General features: G+C 41.9%; 2 protein-coding genes across 4 annotated transcripts in view; one reads left to right on the top strand and one right to left on the bottom strand.

Moving 5' to 3' along the window:
* drosha (drosha ribonuclease III) overlaps window positions 1-10,653 on the top strand; it is a 151,397-nt gene extending 140,744 nt beyond the window's left edge. For all 3 annotated transcript variants that reach the window (XM_014157586.3, XM_082965660.1, XM_082965661.1), the window contains exon 32: window positions 9,924-10,653. In XM_014157586.3, the coding sequence (XP_014013061.3) occupies window positions 9,924-10,054 (131 nt within the window). In that variant the 3' untranslated portion in view covers window positions 10,055-10,653. The remainder of the gene's footprint in view (window positions 1-9,923) is intronic.
* A 630-nt stretch (window positions 10,654-11,283) lies between these two features.
* Window positions 11,284-18,032, bottom strand: part of LOC106578592 (cadherin-6) — an 83,008-nt gene continuing 76,259 nt past the window's right edge. The window contains exons 8-12 of the mRNA XM_014157587.3: window positions 17,519-17,655; window positions 17,110-17,231; window positions 16,725-16,842; window positions 15,311-15,562; window positions 11,284-14,664 (exon numbers count right to left, since the gene is read on the bottom strand). Of these exons, the coding sequence (XP_014013062.1) occupies window positions 14,150-14,664; window positions 15,311-15,562; window positions 16,725-16,842; window positions 17,110-17,231; window positions 17,519-17,655 (1,144 nt within the window). The 3' untranslated portion in view covers window positions 11,284-14,149. The remainder of the gene's footprint in view (window positions 14,665-15,310; window positions 15,563-16,724; window positions 16,843-17,109; window positions 17,232-17,518; window positions 17,656-18,032) is intronic.

The following is an 18,032-nucleotide window of genomic DNA, read 5'->3' as shown; positions in this document are numbered from 1 at the left end:
ATTCGAAGTGTTATTAATAACTTCACCATGCTCAAAGGGATATTCAGGTGCCCTTCTTTGCGAGGCATTGGAAAACCTCAATGGTCTTTGTGGTTGAATCTGTGTTTGAAACTAAAGGACCGTACAGTTAATTGTATTTGTGGGGTACATAGTCATAAAAAAAATTGTTAAACAATATTATTTCACACAAAGCGAATCCTATTATGTGACTTAAGAAAATGTACTTATTTAGACTTGCCATAACAAAGGGGTCGAATACTTATTGACCCAAGACATTTCAGCTTTTCGTTTTTAATTCATTTGTAAAAAAAAAAAAAAAGGAAAAAAATACATGGAAAAACATAATTCCACTTTGACATTATTACATTACATTTATTATATCATTACATTGCATTATGTGTAGGCCAGTGACAAAACATTTAATCAATTTTAAATTCAGACTGTAACACAACAAAATTTGGAAGAAGCCAAGGGGTGTAAATACTTTCTTTAGGCACTAGTATGTTGATTCATAACGATTTAGAGGTATTCAATTATATATCGGCCAGCCCTAGTTGCTGGTTGAAAAAACAATCTACACAGCTCCTTCTTATCAGCATGTTTTGCATGACATCACCAGGTGATATAATATAGACCAATGACAGAGTTCCATACCTCTCTGCCAATAACAGGTCGTTTTCAGATTACATATCCCTCACATACTGTATCCCTCCTCCTCCCCACTCAGACCACTCCCAGACAGTCCTAGCAAAATATTAGTTTTTTATTGCAAAAATGGATATTTGTTTTTTTTTGACATTTTTAATTGAAAGCTATTACAGCAAGGTGCTTAGTTGTTACCCAGAAATAATTGTTTTATTGAATTAAAAACCGCAGCGTTTTGTAGTTTAACATTTTTATTGAAAGGGATGGACAGAAATGAGCTAGGAGACAGATAATTAAAGAGAATGTAGTGTTAACCAGTGGGGCCAGGATTCAAACCCACGCAGCCACGGGATCGCATAATGTGCCGCAGCAACCGCTCGACCAATCTCAGGGCATGCACACATTTTCTCCCCTTAAACTAACAATATCTTACAGTAACTACCTACAGTATGTCTGACTGTCCAATGGCTTCCTACGTTGCTGTAGGATTCTGTCTGTCAGGATTCATTTCCATGTTTTATTTAAGGCCTTCTTTGGTATCGGCCGCTTTAGAGTGAAATTAAGTTTTTGTTCAAACCGTACGACTGCCCAGCCCCCCTCCCCCCCTCCGTTCCCTCCCTGACAGGCAGCTTAAACGCAGCAGAAGAGAAGTAAAGAGGTAAGAGAGACAGAGCTGTGCACAGCCCTCGCTCAGACAGCTCATTAAAGAGAAATGGGCCCAATATTTGGTGTTCGTTACGCTGTAGAGATCCGCTGCTGGCTCCAGGGATTCTCATTTTATTAATTGATAGCCTCTCATTTTGACAATCTCCTGCCTGTATCTGTCGAGGCAGAATTAAATGTTAACCAAGGCCTGAACTAAAGGAGGGGACGCAAACAGAGCTAAGGCTGAGACTCCTAGGTAGGAGGAAGAGGGGGAAGGAGAGTAGAGAGAGAGGCAGCCCAGCAGCCTCACACACCTCGGCCCTGAAAGGTCGGAGAACATGAAATATACATGGGGAGACGAGTTAACCATTCATCAACACATCGCTCATCCTTTTTTTGGAGCAGCCGGAGATAGTTTTGTTCTCTCTTTATCTCTTTCGCTCATCTGATATCACACGCTTTCTCTGTCTCCATCTCTCACCCTCTTCCCATCTCCGTCTCTCTCTCATGCTCTCTCAATCTATTCCTCTCTCCTTTATGCTCTTGCTCTTTTTCTCTCTCTCTCGTGGTCTTTCAATCTCTTTTCTTTATCACCGCCACTTCATTTCATACTCTGTCCCCCCTGCAGCTGCATGTTTCCTAAACAATGCTGTTTCTTCTCCTGAATACGACAGGAAATAGTCTCTGGATGTGTCCCAGATGGCTTCCTATTCCTATATAGTGCATTACTAAGTAGGCTTTGGCTGGTAGCGAGCAGGGAGGGGACTAGATTCTCTCTCCTCAGCTGTCACTAAACCCTTAATCTCTTGGTAAAGGCTTCTGTGAATGCACAGCAAGTACAATACAGTATGAAGGATGGATGGGTGGATGGAGGATCTCAATGTACTCCTTCTGTGTGTGTTTATTTATTTGCCCCTCTTGGCAAGTTAGGGAGGTAGGGTCTAGACAAAGGTACATAGATAGATGCAGTGTTAGTGTTTGGTAGCTAACAGATGTGTTGTGGTTGGCCTATAGGTGATATTTATTCAGTCAGCTCCATTGTGGTGCTGTCGTAATAAAGCCGAAGCTTAGTGCTGGAGAGAGCATTTCCACGTCGATGGGGCCGAGGTGGAGAGGGTCAAAAGCTTCAAAATCCTCGGTGTGCACATCACTGATAACCTGAAGGGGTTCATCCACACCGACAGCGTGGTGAAGGTGCAACAGCGCCTTTTCAACCTCAGGAGGCTAAAGAAATTTGACATGGCCCCTAAGATCCTCACAAACTTCTACAGATGCACCATTGAGAGCATTCTGTCAGGCTGTATCACTGCAGTGCTCTCGAGGGTGGTGTGGTCAGCCCAACGCATTACCCGCGGCACACTGCCTGCCCTCCAGGACATCTACAACACCCGGTGTCACAGGAAGAACCAAGAAGATCATTAAGGACCTCAGCAACCCGAGCCACGGCCTGTTCACTCCGCTACCCTCTAGAAGGCGTAGACAGTACAGGCGCATCAAGGCTGGGACCGAGAGACTGAGAAACGGCTTCTATCTCCATGCCATCAGACTGTTAAACAGTCACCACTAACCTTAGTCCAGCGGTTCCCAAACTAGCGGTGATATGATAATGGGGTCGTGGCAGAATTTCCTGTATAACATAAATCTATTATACATATATAGAAAAAAAGATGTACTATAATATTTTCTTTATCTCAAAATCATTAATGTGGTTAACCTTAAAAATCTGAATGAAAATTATTCAAATCTAAATGATAAAATTAGATTATGGGAAAAGGCTGTACTTGACCGTTGCACTTGAATCATTCTCACGGTGAATGGCTAGGCCTGCTGTGCTATGAAACCACACACTACTGCAGACTTTGATATTACCGAACGCAATTGATATTGTGAAAACAATGTCTGGGGAGGCACAGAAACTCATCAGATAACAGTGTTAAACACATAATTTATGCTATTGCCAGCAGTCAAGAGGAAAGTCTGACTGAACGACTCAAACTCCCTAGCTTATGCCCTCCAAATGGACAATAACTGTGAGGGCCGAGATGCCCATTCATTGACTTTTGTTCGCTATACATGTCGGGGGGATGCTATTCACAAAGACATTGTTCTGTCTCACGATTTCTAAGTATGAAACAGCTTATGGGATGTTCAGTGTGCTGCCTGGCTATATTGACGAAAAACAGATTCCATTTGGGACCGAATGGTGGGCTTTTGCACAGATGGGGTGCCATCTATCACAGGATGGCGGGCAGGCCAAAAGGACTCGAAGGGAATAATATCCTGCCGTCTCCCTCTGAGCATTGATGCCGAGTTCAAACAAATCGGAACTCTGAACTCGGAAAATCTCGGACTTCCGTCTTCAGTGCGTTCAAGACAACTGGGAACTCGGCAAGAATCAAACTATGAATTCCACCTCGGGCCTCTTTCTAGTGCTCTGCCTCTGACTTTCCAACCTAAAGATCACTAACGTAATGATTTTACCTCATATTTTTCCAAGTTCCCAGTTGTCTTAAAAGCACCATACAACTCATGGTAGGCTACCCTTGGCCAGCTGGTATGTGTGAAGCTGGATTCAGTGCTCTGGTCTGCATTAAAACCAGATATCGATCCAGGTTGGATGTGACGGCAGAGATGAGGTGCGCACTGTCGACCACGCCCCCTGACTTTGAGAAGCTCTGACGCGACATGCATCAAGCACACCCATCTCATTAGTGGTGGTGCGATGAGACATATCAGACTCATTTGCAATTGACTGCCCCACATTAAAAGTATTTGATGGTGAGTTAAGACAATCAGAAAAAATGCCAAAAATAAAAAAGTTAACATTTGCTGTTAATTACAGAATGTTTCAGTTGGGTGGGGTTGTGAGAATTTTCAGTTAACAGATTAGGGTCATGGGCCAAAAAAGTTTGGGAACCCCTGCCTTAGTCACTGTTCTAGCCGGCTACCACCCGGTACTCTACCCTGCACCTTAGAGACTGTTGCCGTATGTACAGTTGAAGTCGGAAGTTTACATACACCTTAGCCAAATATATTTAAACTCAGTCCTGACATTTAAACCTAGTAAAAAATCCCTGTTTTATGTCAGTTAGGATCACCACGTCATTTTAAGAATGTGAAATGTCAGAGTAATGATAGAGAGAATGATTGATTTATTTCAGCCTTTCTTTCATCACATTCCCAGTGGGTCAGAAGTTTACATACACTCAATTAGTATTTGGTAGCATTGCTTTTAAATTGTTTAACTTGGGTTAAATGTTTTGGGTAGCCTTCCACAAGCTTCCCACAATAAGTTGGGTGAATTTTGGCCCATTCTTCCTGACAGAGCTGGTGTAACTGAGTCAGGTTTGTAGGCCTCCTTGCTCGCACACGCTTTTTCAGTTCTGCCCACAAATGTTCTATAGGATTGAGGTCAGGGCTTTGTGATGGCCACTCCAATACCTTGACTTTGTTGTCCTTAAGCCATTTTGCCACAACTTTCGAAGTATGCTTGAGGTCATTGTCCATTTGGAAGACCCATTTGCAACCAACCAAACTTCCTGACTGATGTCTTGAGATTTTGCTTCAATATATCCACATAGTTTTCCCTCCTCATGATGCCATCTATTTTGTGAAGTGCACCAGTCCCTCCTGCAACAAAGCACCCCCACAACATGATGCTGCCACCCCCGTGCTTCACGGTTGGGATGGTGTTCTTCGTCTTGCAAGCGTCCCCCTTTTACCTCCAAACATAACGATGGTCATTATTGCCAAACAGTTCTATTTTTGTTTCATCAGACCAGGGGATATTTTTCAAAAAAGTACGATCTTTGTCCCCATGTGCAGTTACAAACCGTAGTCTGACTTTTTTATAGCGGTTTTGGAGCAGTGGCTTCTTCCTTGCTGAGCAGCTTTTTAGGCTGTGTCGATATGGGACTCGTTTTACTATGGATATAGTTCATTTTGTACCTGTTTCCTCCAGCATCTACACAAGGTCCTTTGCTGTTGTTCTGGGATTGATTTGCACTTTTCACACCAAATTACGTTAATCTCTAGGAGACAGAATGCGTCTCCTTCCCGAGCAGTATGACGGCTGCGTGGTCCCATGGTGTTTATACATGCGTAGTATTGTTTGTACCGATGAATGTGGTACCTTCAGGTGTTTGGAAATTGCTCCCAAGGATGAACCAGACTTGTGGAGGTCTACAGTTTCTTTCTGAGGTCTTGGCTGATGTCTTTTGATTTTCCCATGATGTCAAGCAAAGAGGCACTGAGTTTGAAGTTAGGCCTTGAAATACATGCACGGGTACACCTCCAATTGACTCAAATGATGTCAATTAGCCCATCAGAAGCTTCTAAAGCCATGACATCATTTTCTGTTTAAACGCACAGTCAACTTAGTGTATGTAAACTTCTGACCCACTGGAATTGTGATACAGTGAATTATAAGTGAAATAATCTGTCTGTAAACAATTGTTGGAAAAATTACTTGTGTCATGCACAAAGTAGATGTCCTAACTGACTTGCCAAAACGATAATTTGTTAACAAGAAATGTGTAGATTGGTTGAAAAACAAGTTTTAATGACTCCAACCTAAGTGTATGTAAACGTCTGACTTCAACTGTGTGTGTGTGTGTGTGTGTGTGTGTGTGTGTGTGTGTGTGTGTGTGTGTGTGTGTGTGTGTGTGTGTGTGTGTGTGTGTGTGTGTGTGTGTGTGTGTGTGTGTGTGTGTGTGTGTGTGTGTGTACCCACCCACCCGTGGGACAGACTATGTTTGTTCCCACACTCGGGACTCTGACTCTCTTTTGGTTACACAGACTTTTGGCCTCCCATCTTATTCTAACCACCTCTCGCCGGCTTTGTATTCATGTTACCTGATGAAATTGCTGTACAATATGATCTTGTTGCCATCTAATGCACATTCAAATGTCGTAAATCAGCACTGCAGAGCTCTCCCTGTCCTATGCCGTGCCTTGATTATATTACTGTTGATGATATCTGGAAATGTGCATGTACACCCTGGCCCATCTACTGTTGCTAGCCCCAATTCTGACTTGTGCTCTGATATCTGCTTCACTGATTTCTGCTCTCGTAAAAGCCTGGGTTTTCTGCACGTTAACACTAGAAACTTATTACCTAAAATGAGTCAGTTGAAAGTGGGTTCACAGCTCCAAGCCAGATGTGTTGTTCATTACTGTGACGTGGTTAAGGAAGTGTGTTTTGAATACTGATGTTAACCTTTCTGGTTATAACCTTTTTCGGCAAGACAGATCTTCCAAAGGTGGGGGAGTGGCAATCTTTACCAAGGATTACCTTCAGAGCTCGGTTGTCTCCACCAAGTCTGTCCCCAAACAATTTGATCTGCTGGTTTTAAGCATTAACATTTCTAATGGCTCTTTGTTGACTGTTGCTGGGTGTTATCGTCCTCCATCAGCAGTAGTACAGTCTTAAACTCAGCTGGTCCCTCCTCGGATGTTGTGTTAAAAGCTCTACAACAAAGCTTTCTTAGTGTCCAACAAGCTTTCTCTGCCCTTAACTGTGTTCTGAACACCTCCAAAACAAAGGTCATGTGATTTGGTAAGAATGCCCCTCTCCCCACTCGTGTGATTACTACCTCTGAGGGTTTAGAGCTTGAGGTAGTCACCTCAAACAAGTACTTCGGAGTATGGCTATAGAAGGTACACTGTCCTTCTCTCAGCACACATCAAAGCTGCAGGCTAAATCTAGACTTGGTTTATTCTATTGTAATCGCTCCTCTTTCACCCCAGCTGCCAAACTAACCCTGATTCAGATGACTGTCCTACCCATGCTAGATTACGGAGACGTAATGTATAGATCGGCAGGTAAGGGTGCTCTCGAGCGGCTAGATGTTCTTTACCATTCAACCATCAGATTTGCCACCAATGCTCCTTATAGGACACATCACTGCACTCTATACTCTGTAAACTGGTCATCTCTGTATACCTGTCGCAAGATGCATTGGTTGATGCTTATTTATAAAAACCCTCTTAGGCCTCACTCAACATTCAAACTGGACAGTTTTATATCTCTCTCATTCTCTTCATTCAAAGACTCAATCAGGGAGACTCTTAGTGACAGTTGTGGCTGCTTTGCGTGATGTTTTGTTGTATCTACCTTCTTGCCCTTTGTGCTGTTGTCTTGTTTGTACCATGTTTTGTGCTGCTAACATGTTGTGTTGATGCCATGTTGTGTTGCTACCATGTTGTTGTCATGTGTTGCTGCCATGCTATGTTGTTGTCTTAGGGCTCTCTTTATGTAGCGTTGTCTCTCTTGTCGTGATGTGTGTTTTGTCCTATATTTATTTGTATTAATTTTTTTAATCCCAGCCCCCGTCCCCGTAGGAGGCCTTTTGCTAGGCTGTCATTGTGAATAAGAATTTGTTCTTAACTGGCTAAGAACAAGCGTTTCGCTGCACCTGCGATAACAATTGACTTCTATTCGATTTGATATAGGCTACTCTGAATGTGTTCGTTCGTTAGTGAATGGGTCTTTAAATGTGTTACTTCGTTAGTGAATTGGGCTTTAAATGTGTAGGATGCCCATAAAACCAATAAGCATGCTGTTCTGTAATCAGTGTGTGTGCACGCGCTCATGTGTGTTTGTGTGTGTGTATTCTGTGGCACCCTGTAAATGAGACAAGTGTTGCTTGCTACATTCCAGCGTGGCAGTCGGTGTGTGACACAACAAGCCTGGATGTTGACAGGGTCCCAAACTCCAACCCGGTCCCCTCTCGCTCTCCCCAAAAACTGTATTCACGCTCTCCAAACCGCAAGCCCAACCCTGTCCTTGAAAGGAATTACTGCATTGTCGATAAACAAAAGACTTGAGTCAAGCTAAGTGTGCTAACGCCTAGGTGATCAGTATGCATGAGCACGCCGCCTCAAAGGTGATTTTCTCTACACAACACTGGACTGCGGAGAATTCTCAATGTGTTTTCACTCAATGCAAATCCTCAAATGTTAAATGGAAGACCTATTTCGGTTGAATGCATTCAGTTGTGCAACTGACTAGATATCCCCTTTCCAACACAGATACCCTGTTGTCTTTTCTGTCTCCTCAGCTACCAGACGGGAGCTTTGAAATAAATGAAAAACATTGTAATATTCTTTAGGAACCTCAATTTCGGTTGCCTCCACACACTTTATGCATGTTAAACAATGCAAATGACCAAAGAAGCATTTTCCTCTCTCTCTCAAGTGGTGTAATTCTCATCTCTTATAAGTCCTCTCCAGACTGAAATGCCGCCAGTGATTTCCATATTTTAACTGCATGTAGTTTTTGTTTCTCTCTGAGGCTCATCATGTGTTGCTTAGTCATCTAAGGCCAATCGCACTACAGTGTATTCCTCACTGTTTCTTTGAGTGAATATGTTTGCCGACTAGATGTTGGCCTCATCTCTGTAGGAGACATTGGGGTCTTTTGCTGTACATTTTGCATTCACAGTTGTCATTTAGCAGATTTATCCAGCTTGACTTACTCTCTGTAGTCGACATGATATGGTCTAGTGACCAAAGATTAGACCTGGATTCAAATAATGTTTGTTTTCTTTCAAATAGCTCTAGCTGCACTTTATTGAGCTTGAAGTGAAGCGAAAATTCAGAATCTCCTGGAGGACATTGGAAGTTGATCAAAATGCCATTGATATTGTTAAAACTAACGCCTTTCCAACCGTGGCCATCTGGGTTTTTCTTGATTGAGCTTGACCAATAGACAGTTTGTCAAAAGGCTAAGTCTTCGAGTCAGTGTGATATCTTCGACGGGATAACATACCGTACGGAACAAACGCGGTCTACAACTAAACTGTCTGTTGTTCTTTTACGATATCCTAATCTACACATCTAAATTTGTGACTTAAATGGTTTGACACAGAAGACTGGGCGTCACTTCATGCGTACGATTTTAAATTGAGACGTATGCAGTGCTAAGCAGTGATACGCCTTATCAGCTTTTAAACATTCATTTTCTGTTGTCCTTATTACAGATCTCATTTAGAGATGTTCTGTGCTAATTAACTTATCTGATCTCATTTTCATCACAATGACATCAAATGAGCCCTGTTTAAGTCCGTTATTTTCCTTAGTTAAGGACAATGAGGTACTAGAGCCATTCAGTGCCAGTAATTGTTGCAGTGTGTCAGTAGCATCAAAAAGGAGTATGTATACATTGCAATTTCAACAGGGTAGCATAGTGGTTAGAGCATTGAGTCAGTAACCGAAAGGTTGCTAGTTCGAATCCCGAGCCGACTAGGTGAAAAATCTGTCGATCTGAACTTGACCAAGGCACCTTAACCCTTTTTCTCCATGGCCACTGTCAATAATGGCTAATCACTGCCGTGACCCCACTCTCCGAAGTTGTCTAGGGGAGTGGGATATACACAAAATACATTTCCACTTCACACCACACACTTGTACAGGTTACACACTTGTATATATGTGGAACAGGACAGATATAGGCAGACCCTATTCTACCTTTATTTTGATCTTGCCATTCTAAACACTACTAATCACTGTCCTTTAGATCTGTCGTACAACTGACCATGTTTCTTCCCTTTTTCCCCGCTCTTTATCTCCTTTCTTTGGTCCACCTTTCTCTTTTCTTCTCCTCTGTCTCACTCTACCGCTCCCTGCTGCAGATAACTTCCCTCAGATGGCTCATCAGAAGCGCTTCATCGAGCGGAAATACAGACAGGAGCTGAAAGAGATGAGACGAGAGAGGGATCGCCAGGAGAAGGAGGGAGACGAGCCAGAGGACAGCAGGAAGTAACAGAGCACCTCTCCGACCAATCGATATGGGCAGAGAAGTTTTTCGACCAGTCAAGATGGACGATATTGGAGAGTGTAGAGAAGGTGCAGGAAGTGGAGGGATAAACTACTTCCAAATACTCTGAATTGCTAAAAAAAAGATGTCCTCTCCTCGACTACTCTCTTTGATTTGACTGGTGACAACAATATGATGGAAGCTTATCATAAGGCTAACTTTCACCTGGTCAGTTTATTCGTAACAATGCAAGGAAGGAGAAGATTGTGAGGAGAGGACATATTTTTGGGACAATTCAGAAAGAGCACTAGTCTATAGTACACACCCTCTACTGTCTCGTCCCATTGGCTTGAGGATTGCCTTGCATTTTTTTAGTGTTTGTTTGGGTTTGTTGTTTTGAGCTGCTTTTATGTGTAGGTCTTAATCAATTGCATGTTGATTATGTACAGTCACGTTTTAAACTAAATCTAGAACATGGTTGGTCGTCGATCATGGTTATAATGAACGGCAACAACAGAAATGCTTTGTTTTAAATGTTTTTTTTTATTTGTACCGCAAGTGACATTGATAATAATTGTTATTAATAAAGGTATTTGAAATGTTAATTGATTTGTCATCATGGAATCTGTCCTCTTGATAGCCATACTCATCATAATCAGTGTCTGACACCAAATCGCTCAATGGGAAAACTAGTAGTGGCATATCACGTTTATGAAGAGGAAAGTGTTAATATGATTCAATGACATTAAATATGATGTAAAATGCCACCATCTGTCTCGCATCTGCTGCCTCTTTCTCTAACAATTTCAAATGTGTTCCCCCCCTCCAAATCCGATTGCCAGTTTTTAAAGATCTTAATTATAGATTGTGTGTAATTAATGATTTCTTCAGTTCAGTTGCTACAGGTTCCATGCTATTAACCACTTTACTGTCTTGAATTTCAACATTCACCATAAGAACTTAAGCTACCTTCAAGCCAGGCTGACGTCATCCTAGGCAAAAACTAAGGGAACATGGCTAATGTGCAGACATTTTTTCATCTCCAAATTAGTTCTAATGTCATTAGGGTTAAGGAAATGGTCTGTCCGTTTTAGATTGTCTAGTCAGGCTGTCAAGGGGATGCTGTTCAGAAAAGTCCCCTACTTTCTTCCTACTGTATGTCTGTCAAATTGCTCAATGTTCAGACAACAAAGCTTTTCTGAGTTCGAAATACTGATGATTACACATAAACAGAATAAGGATTTTAAAGATCTTTAATTGTGTTGAGTCATATAAATATCCAGTACAAAAATCACATTGTACAAAGCAGATGAATGAATGGGCATTGGATCATGACAGGGCCCCTTTAAACTACTGCACATACAGTAACCTATCATAGTATTAATCCACATAGACAAAACTTAGGCTGCATCCCGATTCTCCACCCTTCTCCTGAAGTGTGCACTTCCTCGCATAGTAAGTAACCCATGGACAAGCCAGAACGGCTCATATGGGCAGGAGCCTATCTCCTGTTTCTGTAGCTTGATGCAGCTTGATGTATAACCCCTGGACATGACGCTACTTGGATGGATTTAACAATGGTGGCAACTCCCCCTAACCAATGCTGACACAATTCTTATGCTTTTAAAACCATTACTGGAAGTGTAAATGTGCACGCTTTAAGAATGGGTGGAGAATCGGGATGCAGCCATAGACTGCTCAATCACATAGTCAACAACATAATATAGAGGCAACCTTAAGGCTAACCAACCGTGTCTACATGAACACCTTGAACACCCAACAGACCGATCATATCTTTAGAAAGAGGACATCAGAACTATCTCTGGTCCAGAGTGTGAACAGAAAGCCTCCGCATAAGCAAGCCACACTAACGCCCTGGACCAGAGCTTACTATAGGCTAACCATATCTGGCAGCTAACATTTCTCTACAATCCCCCAATAGCATTGACTTGTGTTGTGACACTGGATGCTTGATGTACTTGTTTGTTTAATGCATGTCCATAGCTGAGCATGGTATTAATGCTGAAAGGCAAGAACAGTCTCGATAAAGAAGCACAAACATGTATTTATAGTGAGATGCTGCTGACACCCTGAATTAAAGAGAGAAAATGGATGTACCAATCCCAGATTGCCCCTTTTTAAAGAAAAATAATAATGAGGGGAAAATAAAGCACTCTTTTGTTGCCATTTTCTCTTCTAATTTAAACTCATGTCTACCGTTCAGGGCTGAAGAAGAACGGTTGTTCTTCAGTTCGGAGAGTTTAGGAACCCAAATGAATGCTTATCAAAGCAATGTTTGCCACAATCTCAAATAGTCACACAGTGGGCGCTCAATGGTCAAAGAAATAGAAAAAGAAAATAACTTGCTTATTACAATTATTTAGCATATAATATAGTATACATTTTTAACAAGTGTGTTCTTGACTTAGAGGACTGTCTAAGCTACCTCACAATTTTCATTGTTTACATCCATAGATGTTTTGGAAAAATAATATATGTACAGTTTGTGTGAATTGTGAATGCTGCGGACAGAGACGGAAATAATATCACCGTCATTGTGGCAATTATGTCAGTTGTGTTATTAGTTTGAAATGTCTGATAAATGTCATCCTTCTGCATATTGTTCAATTTGTATGTTTTGGCCTTGGGCAAGTTGCTTCATTTGAATTGCTCAATTTTCTTACTACGTATATGTCAAACCATTTCATGATGGCAAACCAATCTAATGACCATTTCATATGTATATGTCAAAACATTTTATGATCCCAATATTGTGTTGACCTGTACCTCTTATGTCAATGACAATCCCAACGGAATGTCAACATTCTTTCTTACAACTGAAAATGGCATATTTCCCTTAATAATATCTAGCCTTTCTCCCCACATACTGTAGTCCCAATATGTCAGGCCTGCGAAACTTTGTCAGTGTGCACATCACAAATGGATGGTCAACCATCAATCAATTACTCAGTTTAATTAACCAAGAAAAGCATAAAGTAAAACACTGAGTAAAGAATCATGTTTCATTTGAGCATGTTTAGTTCATTAGGGTAACACCTTCCATTAACCCTTTATAAAGAGTACCTTATTGCAAAGTGTTATTGACATTAGTTTTTTCAGATAGTCAGCGCTCTGAGGAGCTTTTTGGTCCGGGTGTTTCAGCTCCCCCCCACAGAGAATGATGTCCTAAATGGCACACTATTGTACCCTGGTACAAATTTAGTGCACTATATAGGGAATGGGAGTCATTTGGGATGCAGAATATGTAAAGCTATGTGGATCAGGTGTTATTGACGGTCAGAAAGGTGACGTACAACCCATAGAAATTGAATGAGTAGAGTGGGTGTCCCCATTCAAGTCAATGATGCCACAGTCGGTGGACTGGCAGCCATTTTGACTGTACCCATAGAATTAGAGCATTCTATTTCTATGGTTGCACCCCTCAGTCTCTTAGCATGGCTTTATGTGACTTCAAAAGAAGATTGTGACATACATAGCCAATGCTATAAGGGAATGGGACGCTAGAAACCTGATAACAAAACAGAACTGTACAGCATATTGTATCAATATACAGATACACACAATATAAGATATATCTCACAATATGCAGCTTTTCATTCCAGAAACTCTGAACAATTCATAGATGATGTCTGTCAAGTTCACCAGAAAACCGCTTGCTTTTCATCCCTCTATTGCAGGCAGCTTTTGAAAAACAAAAGAGAAGAAGTGTGTTTGTATATAGAGATATATGTGGGGCCTGATGCACAGAATACAGTACCCCCATATACAACGACGCGTCTTCTTGACAAGTCTTTTCCTCATGAGTCCCCGGCTGCCTTGCAGAGAGAGACCACTAATACAGTCAGGGGTCACCAAGCGTCACCGTCCAGGTCCTCCAGTGAGGTCAAAGATCAACGGTGATCAATAACGGTAAAAGAGCACTTTGAAAAATACTGCCTTGTCTGTTTGTGTCCTTCTTGTTTTGTTGTATTGTTTGCCACTTTCACAAAGTACCAGGAGTTAAGTTCACTTTAGCTAGTGCATGAGTATTTGTTTGTTGTACATTTTCCTTTTTCCTCTTATGAGCTCCCTTCTCTCTGGTTAGGAATCCCTGTAGCCGTCACTGTCCTCTCCCCCGTACATGTCAGCTAGTTTTCTAAACCTGGGTCCCCACTCGCTCAGGTAGTTATAGTCCTGGTCTCCCTCCGTGGTCACGGAGCCCAGGGAGCTCAGGGACTCAGCCACCGAGCCGCTTCCCTCGTAGGCGTAGGTGGCCAGGGAGTCATAGGGCGGCGCTGTGGGGTCCTGGTCGTTGTCCTGGAGCCTTTGGTTTATGAATTCCCTGACATCCGAGTTGTCCCTGTAGGCAGGAGGGAGGACCATGGTCCGACGGACGGGAGGGTTCAGGGTCTCGGGCTTAATGTCCCTGCGCTGTTTGGTCTCCTCGATAGCCTCCGGGTTGCGCAGCGTGCCGATATCAAAGGCCTGGGTGTCCTCCTCTCCGCCCCCCTCATCATTGTAGCTGACGACATTGTCTCTCACATCCTCTTTGGAGATGATCAGAGGCTCCTTCTTCCTCTGCTGCCTCCTCAGGACAGCAAACAGCACCACGATTACTACAGACACAAAGAGAGAGAGAGAGAAGAACTTGAGCATGAGATGGATAGGAGAGGAAAGCAAATGAGTTGAGGAATGTGCCTCGATACTCACAATTTTATATTTTTATTTTTTTAACTAGGCAAGTCAGTTAAGAACAAATTCCTATTTACAATGACGGCCTACACCGGCCAACTCAGACGACACTGGGCCAATGCATCGATCACGATTATTTCAGAAACAAGACAAAGGCTTTTGAACTTTTGTTATTTTTCCCCACCTGTGTTCCTTCTATTGTCTGAAGGATAGTTAGTGTCTGTTGGGAACCATTGGTGGTGTGCATACAGTATGTGGATACACTCACTGATATACAGAGCTGCCACAAAATACTTTCCGTATGGATTTGTATGACCTATCTAGCTCTGTGCAGTTGCAGTGAAGATAAGTAAACAGCAACAAAAGGTTTGGCTAACAGAGTTCAGAATATGACATGGCGTAAATCAATGTCTTCTGAATGTGTTGCTTATCATTTGTGTGTGTTGATGTGATTTATGTTTTAATGTGCTGTATGTAAGCCACATGCAAAATAAAATGTTCTGTCTTGTGTAAAAAACAAAAAAAGGACAATAAAGCGTTTTGAATTTAACTGAATTGTACAGTACTCACTGAGCAGTATGAGGACACAGATGATGATGGCCATGAGAGCTCCAGTGCTGAGCCCTGCGGTGAGGACCAGAGCTTCCTGGTTACACAGCTGCATGTTCCCCTCGCGGTCGCAGGTACAAACACGCACAGTCAGGGTGTTGGTGCTGCTCTGCATGGGAAAGTCCCCGTCCGATATCACCACGGGAACCAGGTAGGTGCTCCTCTGTAGCCGGCTGTAGCTGTTCCTTCTGGTCAGGATCCCAGCCGTGTTGTCTGTTGGAGATAGACGTCTTAGAGTTGGATACTATACAAGTAAGCAGTGTTGTCTGTTGGAGAGGCACTGAGGAGTAAGCAATTATAGGCTATGTTATCTGTTAGACACTTTAGAAGTAGCTACCATACAAGTTAGATGTAGGAATGTTCCCCAGTTTCTAAAGTTTATCTTGTCTCCAATTAACAGCCTTAAATATTATATTATATTAGAGGGTGCTTAAATATATATGAATGGGTAAAATTGACAAATTGCAGTGTTGGGGAAGCTACTCTGATAATATAGATGATTAAACTACCAATTAAGCTACACTAAAGCTACCATTAAGTGTTTACTTAAATGAACTCCAATGTTTCCAGATTTCAATGAAATATTACCTATAATTAATTACAATATGATTGAAATATACTTTTCCCCCAAAATAATGATGTATGCTAAAAAGCAGCTTTTCTGTGTTGGAATGGTGTGGACGTATACTGGTCATTAAAAATGAATAGATCGCTGATTGGTCAGCTCAGCGAATATGAATGACATCATGTTCAATGAGGAAACAACACGCATTTTTTTTCTGTTTGAGATACAAGTTTGAGGTGGGGTTTTTTTCTCCAATTTATGCTTTGGCCACAAATATGAGTGTAAGACGTGTCAACAACATCATTTGGGTATGAGTTAAGAGAATATGAACTTAGATTTTCACTGGACAGTTACTTTAACTAAAGTTACTTTGAAAAAGTAGTTCACTACTTCTTGGTAAATTATCATAACTAAATCTGAAATGTCATAGACTACAAATTGTAAGAACAGATTTAGCCAATTAAAACAAAAATTATGTTTCAATGTGAGAATTTGGCAGGTCTGATGCTGAGGAAATGTAAGGAAATGCCTGCCTCCGTTCATATTTAATACAATTTTTGCCCAAAAAGTCATGTGTAGTTCAAGTAGTTAGCTACACCGCTACTTGGCAAACACTACCTAGATTTGAATGTAGTTCAACTACCACCAAACTACTGCAAAATGTAGTTACTAGTTGATCTACTTGTACTTCACTACTCCGCAAAACTGACACATTGTGATCACGGCTGCTGTGGAATACATTTGTTCTGGTAAAAAAATAAAATCGAATTAACTTGTGTGTCAACTGTTGTCCTCCATGAAGAAGTGTACCTTTGTTGTCTCGGACGGTGAAGTTGGCTTTCCCTGAGACCTCGTGTGCTAGACTGAAGAAGAATCTGTGTCCACCGATAGGCTCGTCAGCATCTGTAGCACTCACTGTCTGAATCCTCTGAGAAAAGGTAAGAAAAATATGATCTAGCACAGATGACATACTTCATCATCTTCTTTTGTCATGTCTTTATCCTGAGGAACAAGACAAAAGGGTTCAGGAGAGTGGGGAGCTCTGAGGTTAAACCTGAAAACCCTCCGGCATAAGGTCAATTTCTGTGATCGAGGCAAGGGTTAACTGATGAAGATACGATCAGTTGGGGGATCTTAGGCGGGAAAGAAGACATTCTGTAGTGGTTTAAAATAGTAATGCATTGTTTTCCATTACCTGGTTAGCCTTGGCGTTTTCACAGACGAAGGTTTCGTAGTAAGTGGCGAATGTAGGAGCGTTGTCATTAACGTCCAGTACTCTGATGTAGACTGGTATGCGGCTAATCAGCCGTGGGTTGTCTTTAAAACACAGAATCATGTTGTTTAATAATCACACCAATGAAACACAATAACTGCCTTTGATAGGATTACTGCTCAAACTACTGTATATGTAACTACTAGAAGTAATTGTAGTAGTTCACTGACACACATATACATGCACTCAATTTCCTCTTGTTCCGATGGAGTGGAGCGCGTGTGTGTGTGTGTGTGTGTGTGTGTGTGTGTGTGTGTGTGCGTGCGTGCGTGCGTGCGTGCGTGCGTGCGTGCGTGCGTGCGTGCGTGTCAATTATCAACATGCTACTTACTGAACTCAGTGGCGATGACAGAGATGTTGTGCCAAGGGTTCTCCTCTCTGTCCAGAGTCCTTAGCATGAACACTGAGCCGTTACCCGGGTGCACGTTGAACACCCTGTCCATGTCTGTACGCCGGTCAATAGAGTACCTGCACATAGCAAACAACAACTATAAGCATCCTCTTCACTTTCTCACAACACAAACAAGTATAAGCTTCCTCACTTTCTTTCACATAAACCCAATGCACCGTGTCCTTGGCTGTGAGGCAGTTTATTAAGTGTACCTGCACAACACAAACAACAAATATAAGCTTCCTCACAACAAATATTCACAGGAATATTATGCCCCCTGTCTTTGTCTGCACCCTGTTCTATCAGGTACCTGTATCTGCAGAAAACAAACAAGTATAAATGTCCTTGCTTTATTTCACTGAAACCCAGTGGAGGAGTATCACAACAATACATCATACTGCTGCATACAGTATCATCCAATTTGAAAGCAATTTGGATGACTGACAGTTGTGGT

The sequence above is a fragment of the Salmo salar genome, chromosome 19 (genome assembly GCF_965601325.2).
Source record: "Salmo salar chromosome 19, fSalSal1, whole genome shotgun sequence".
Taxonomy (NCBI): Eukaryota; Metazoa; Chordata; class Actinopteri; order Salmoniformes; family Salmonidae; genus Salmo; species Salmo salar.
Note: the sequence above shows the minus strand (reverse complement) of the source record. Positions and strands in the feature narration are given on the sequence as shown.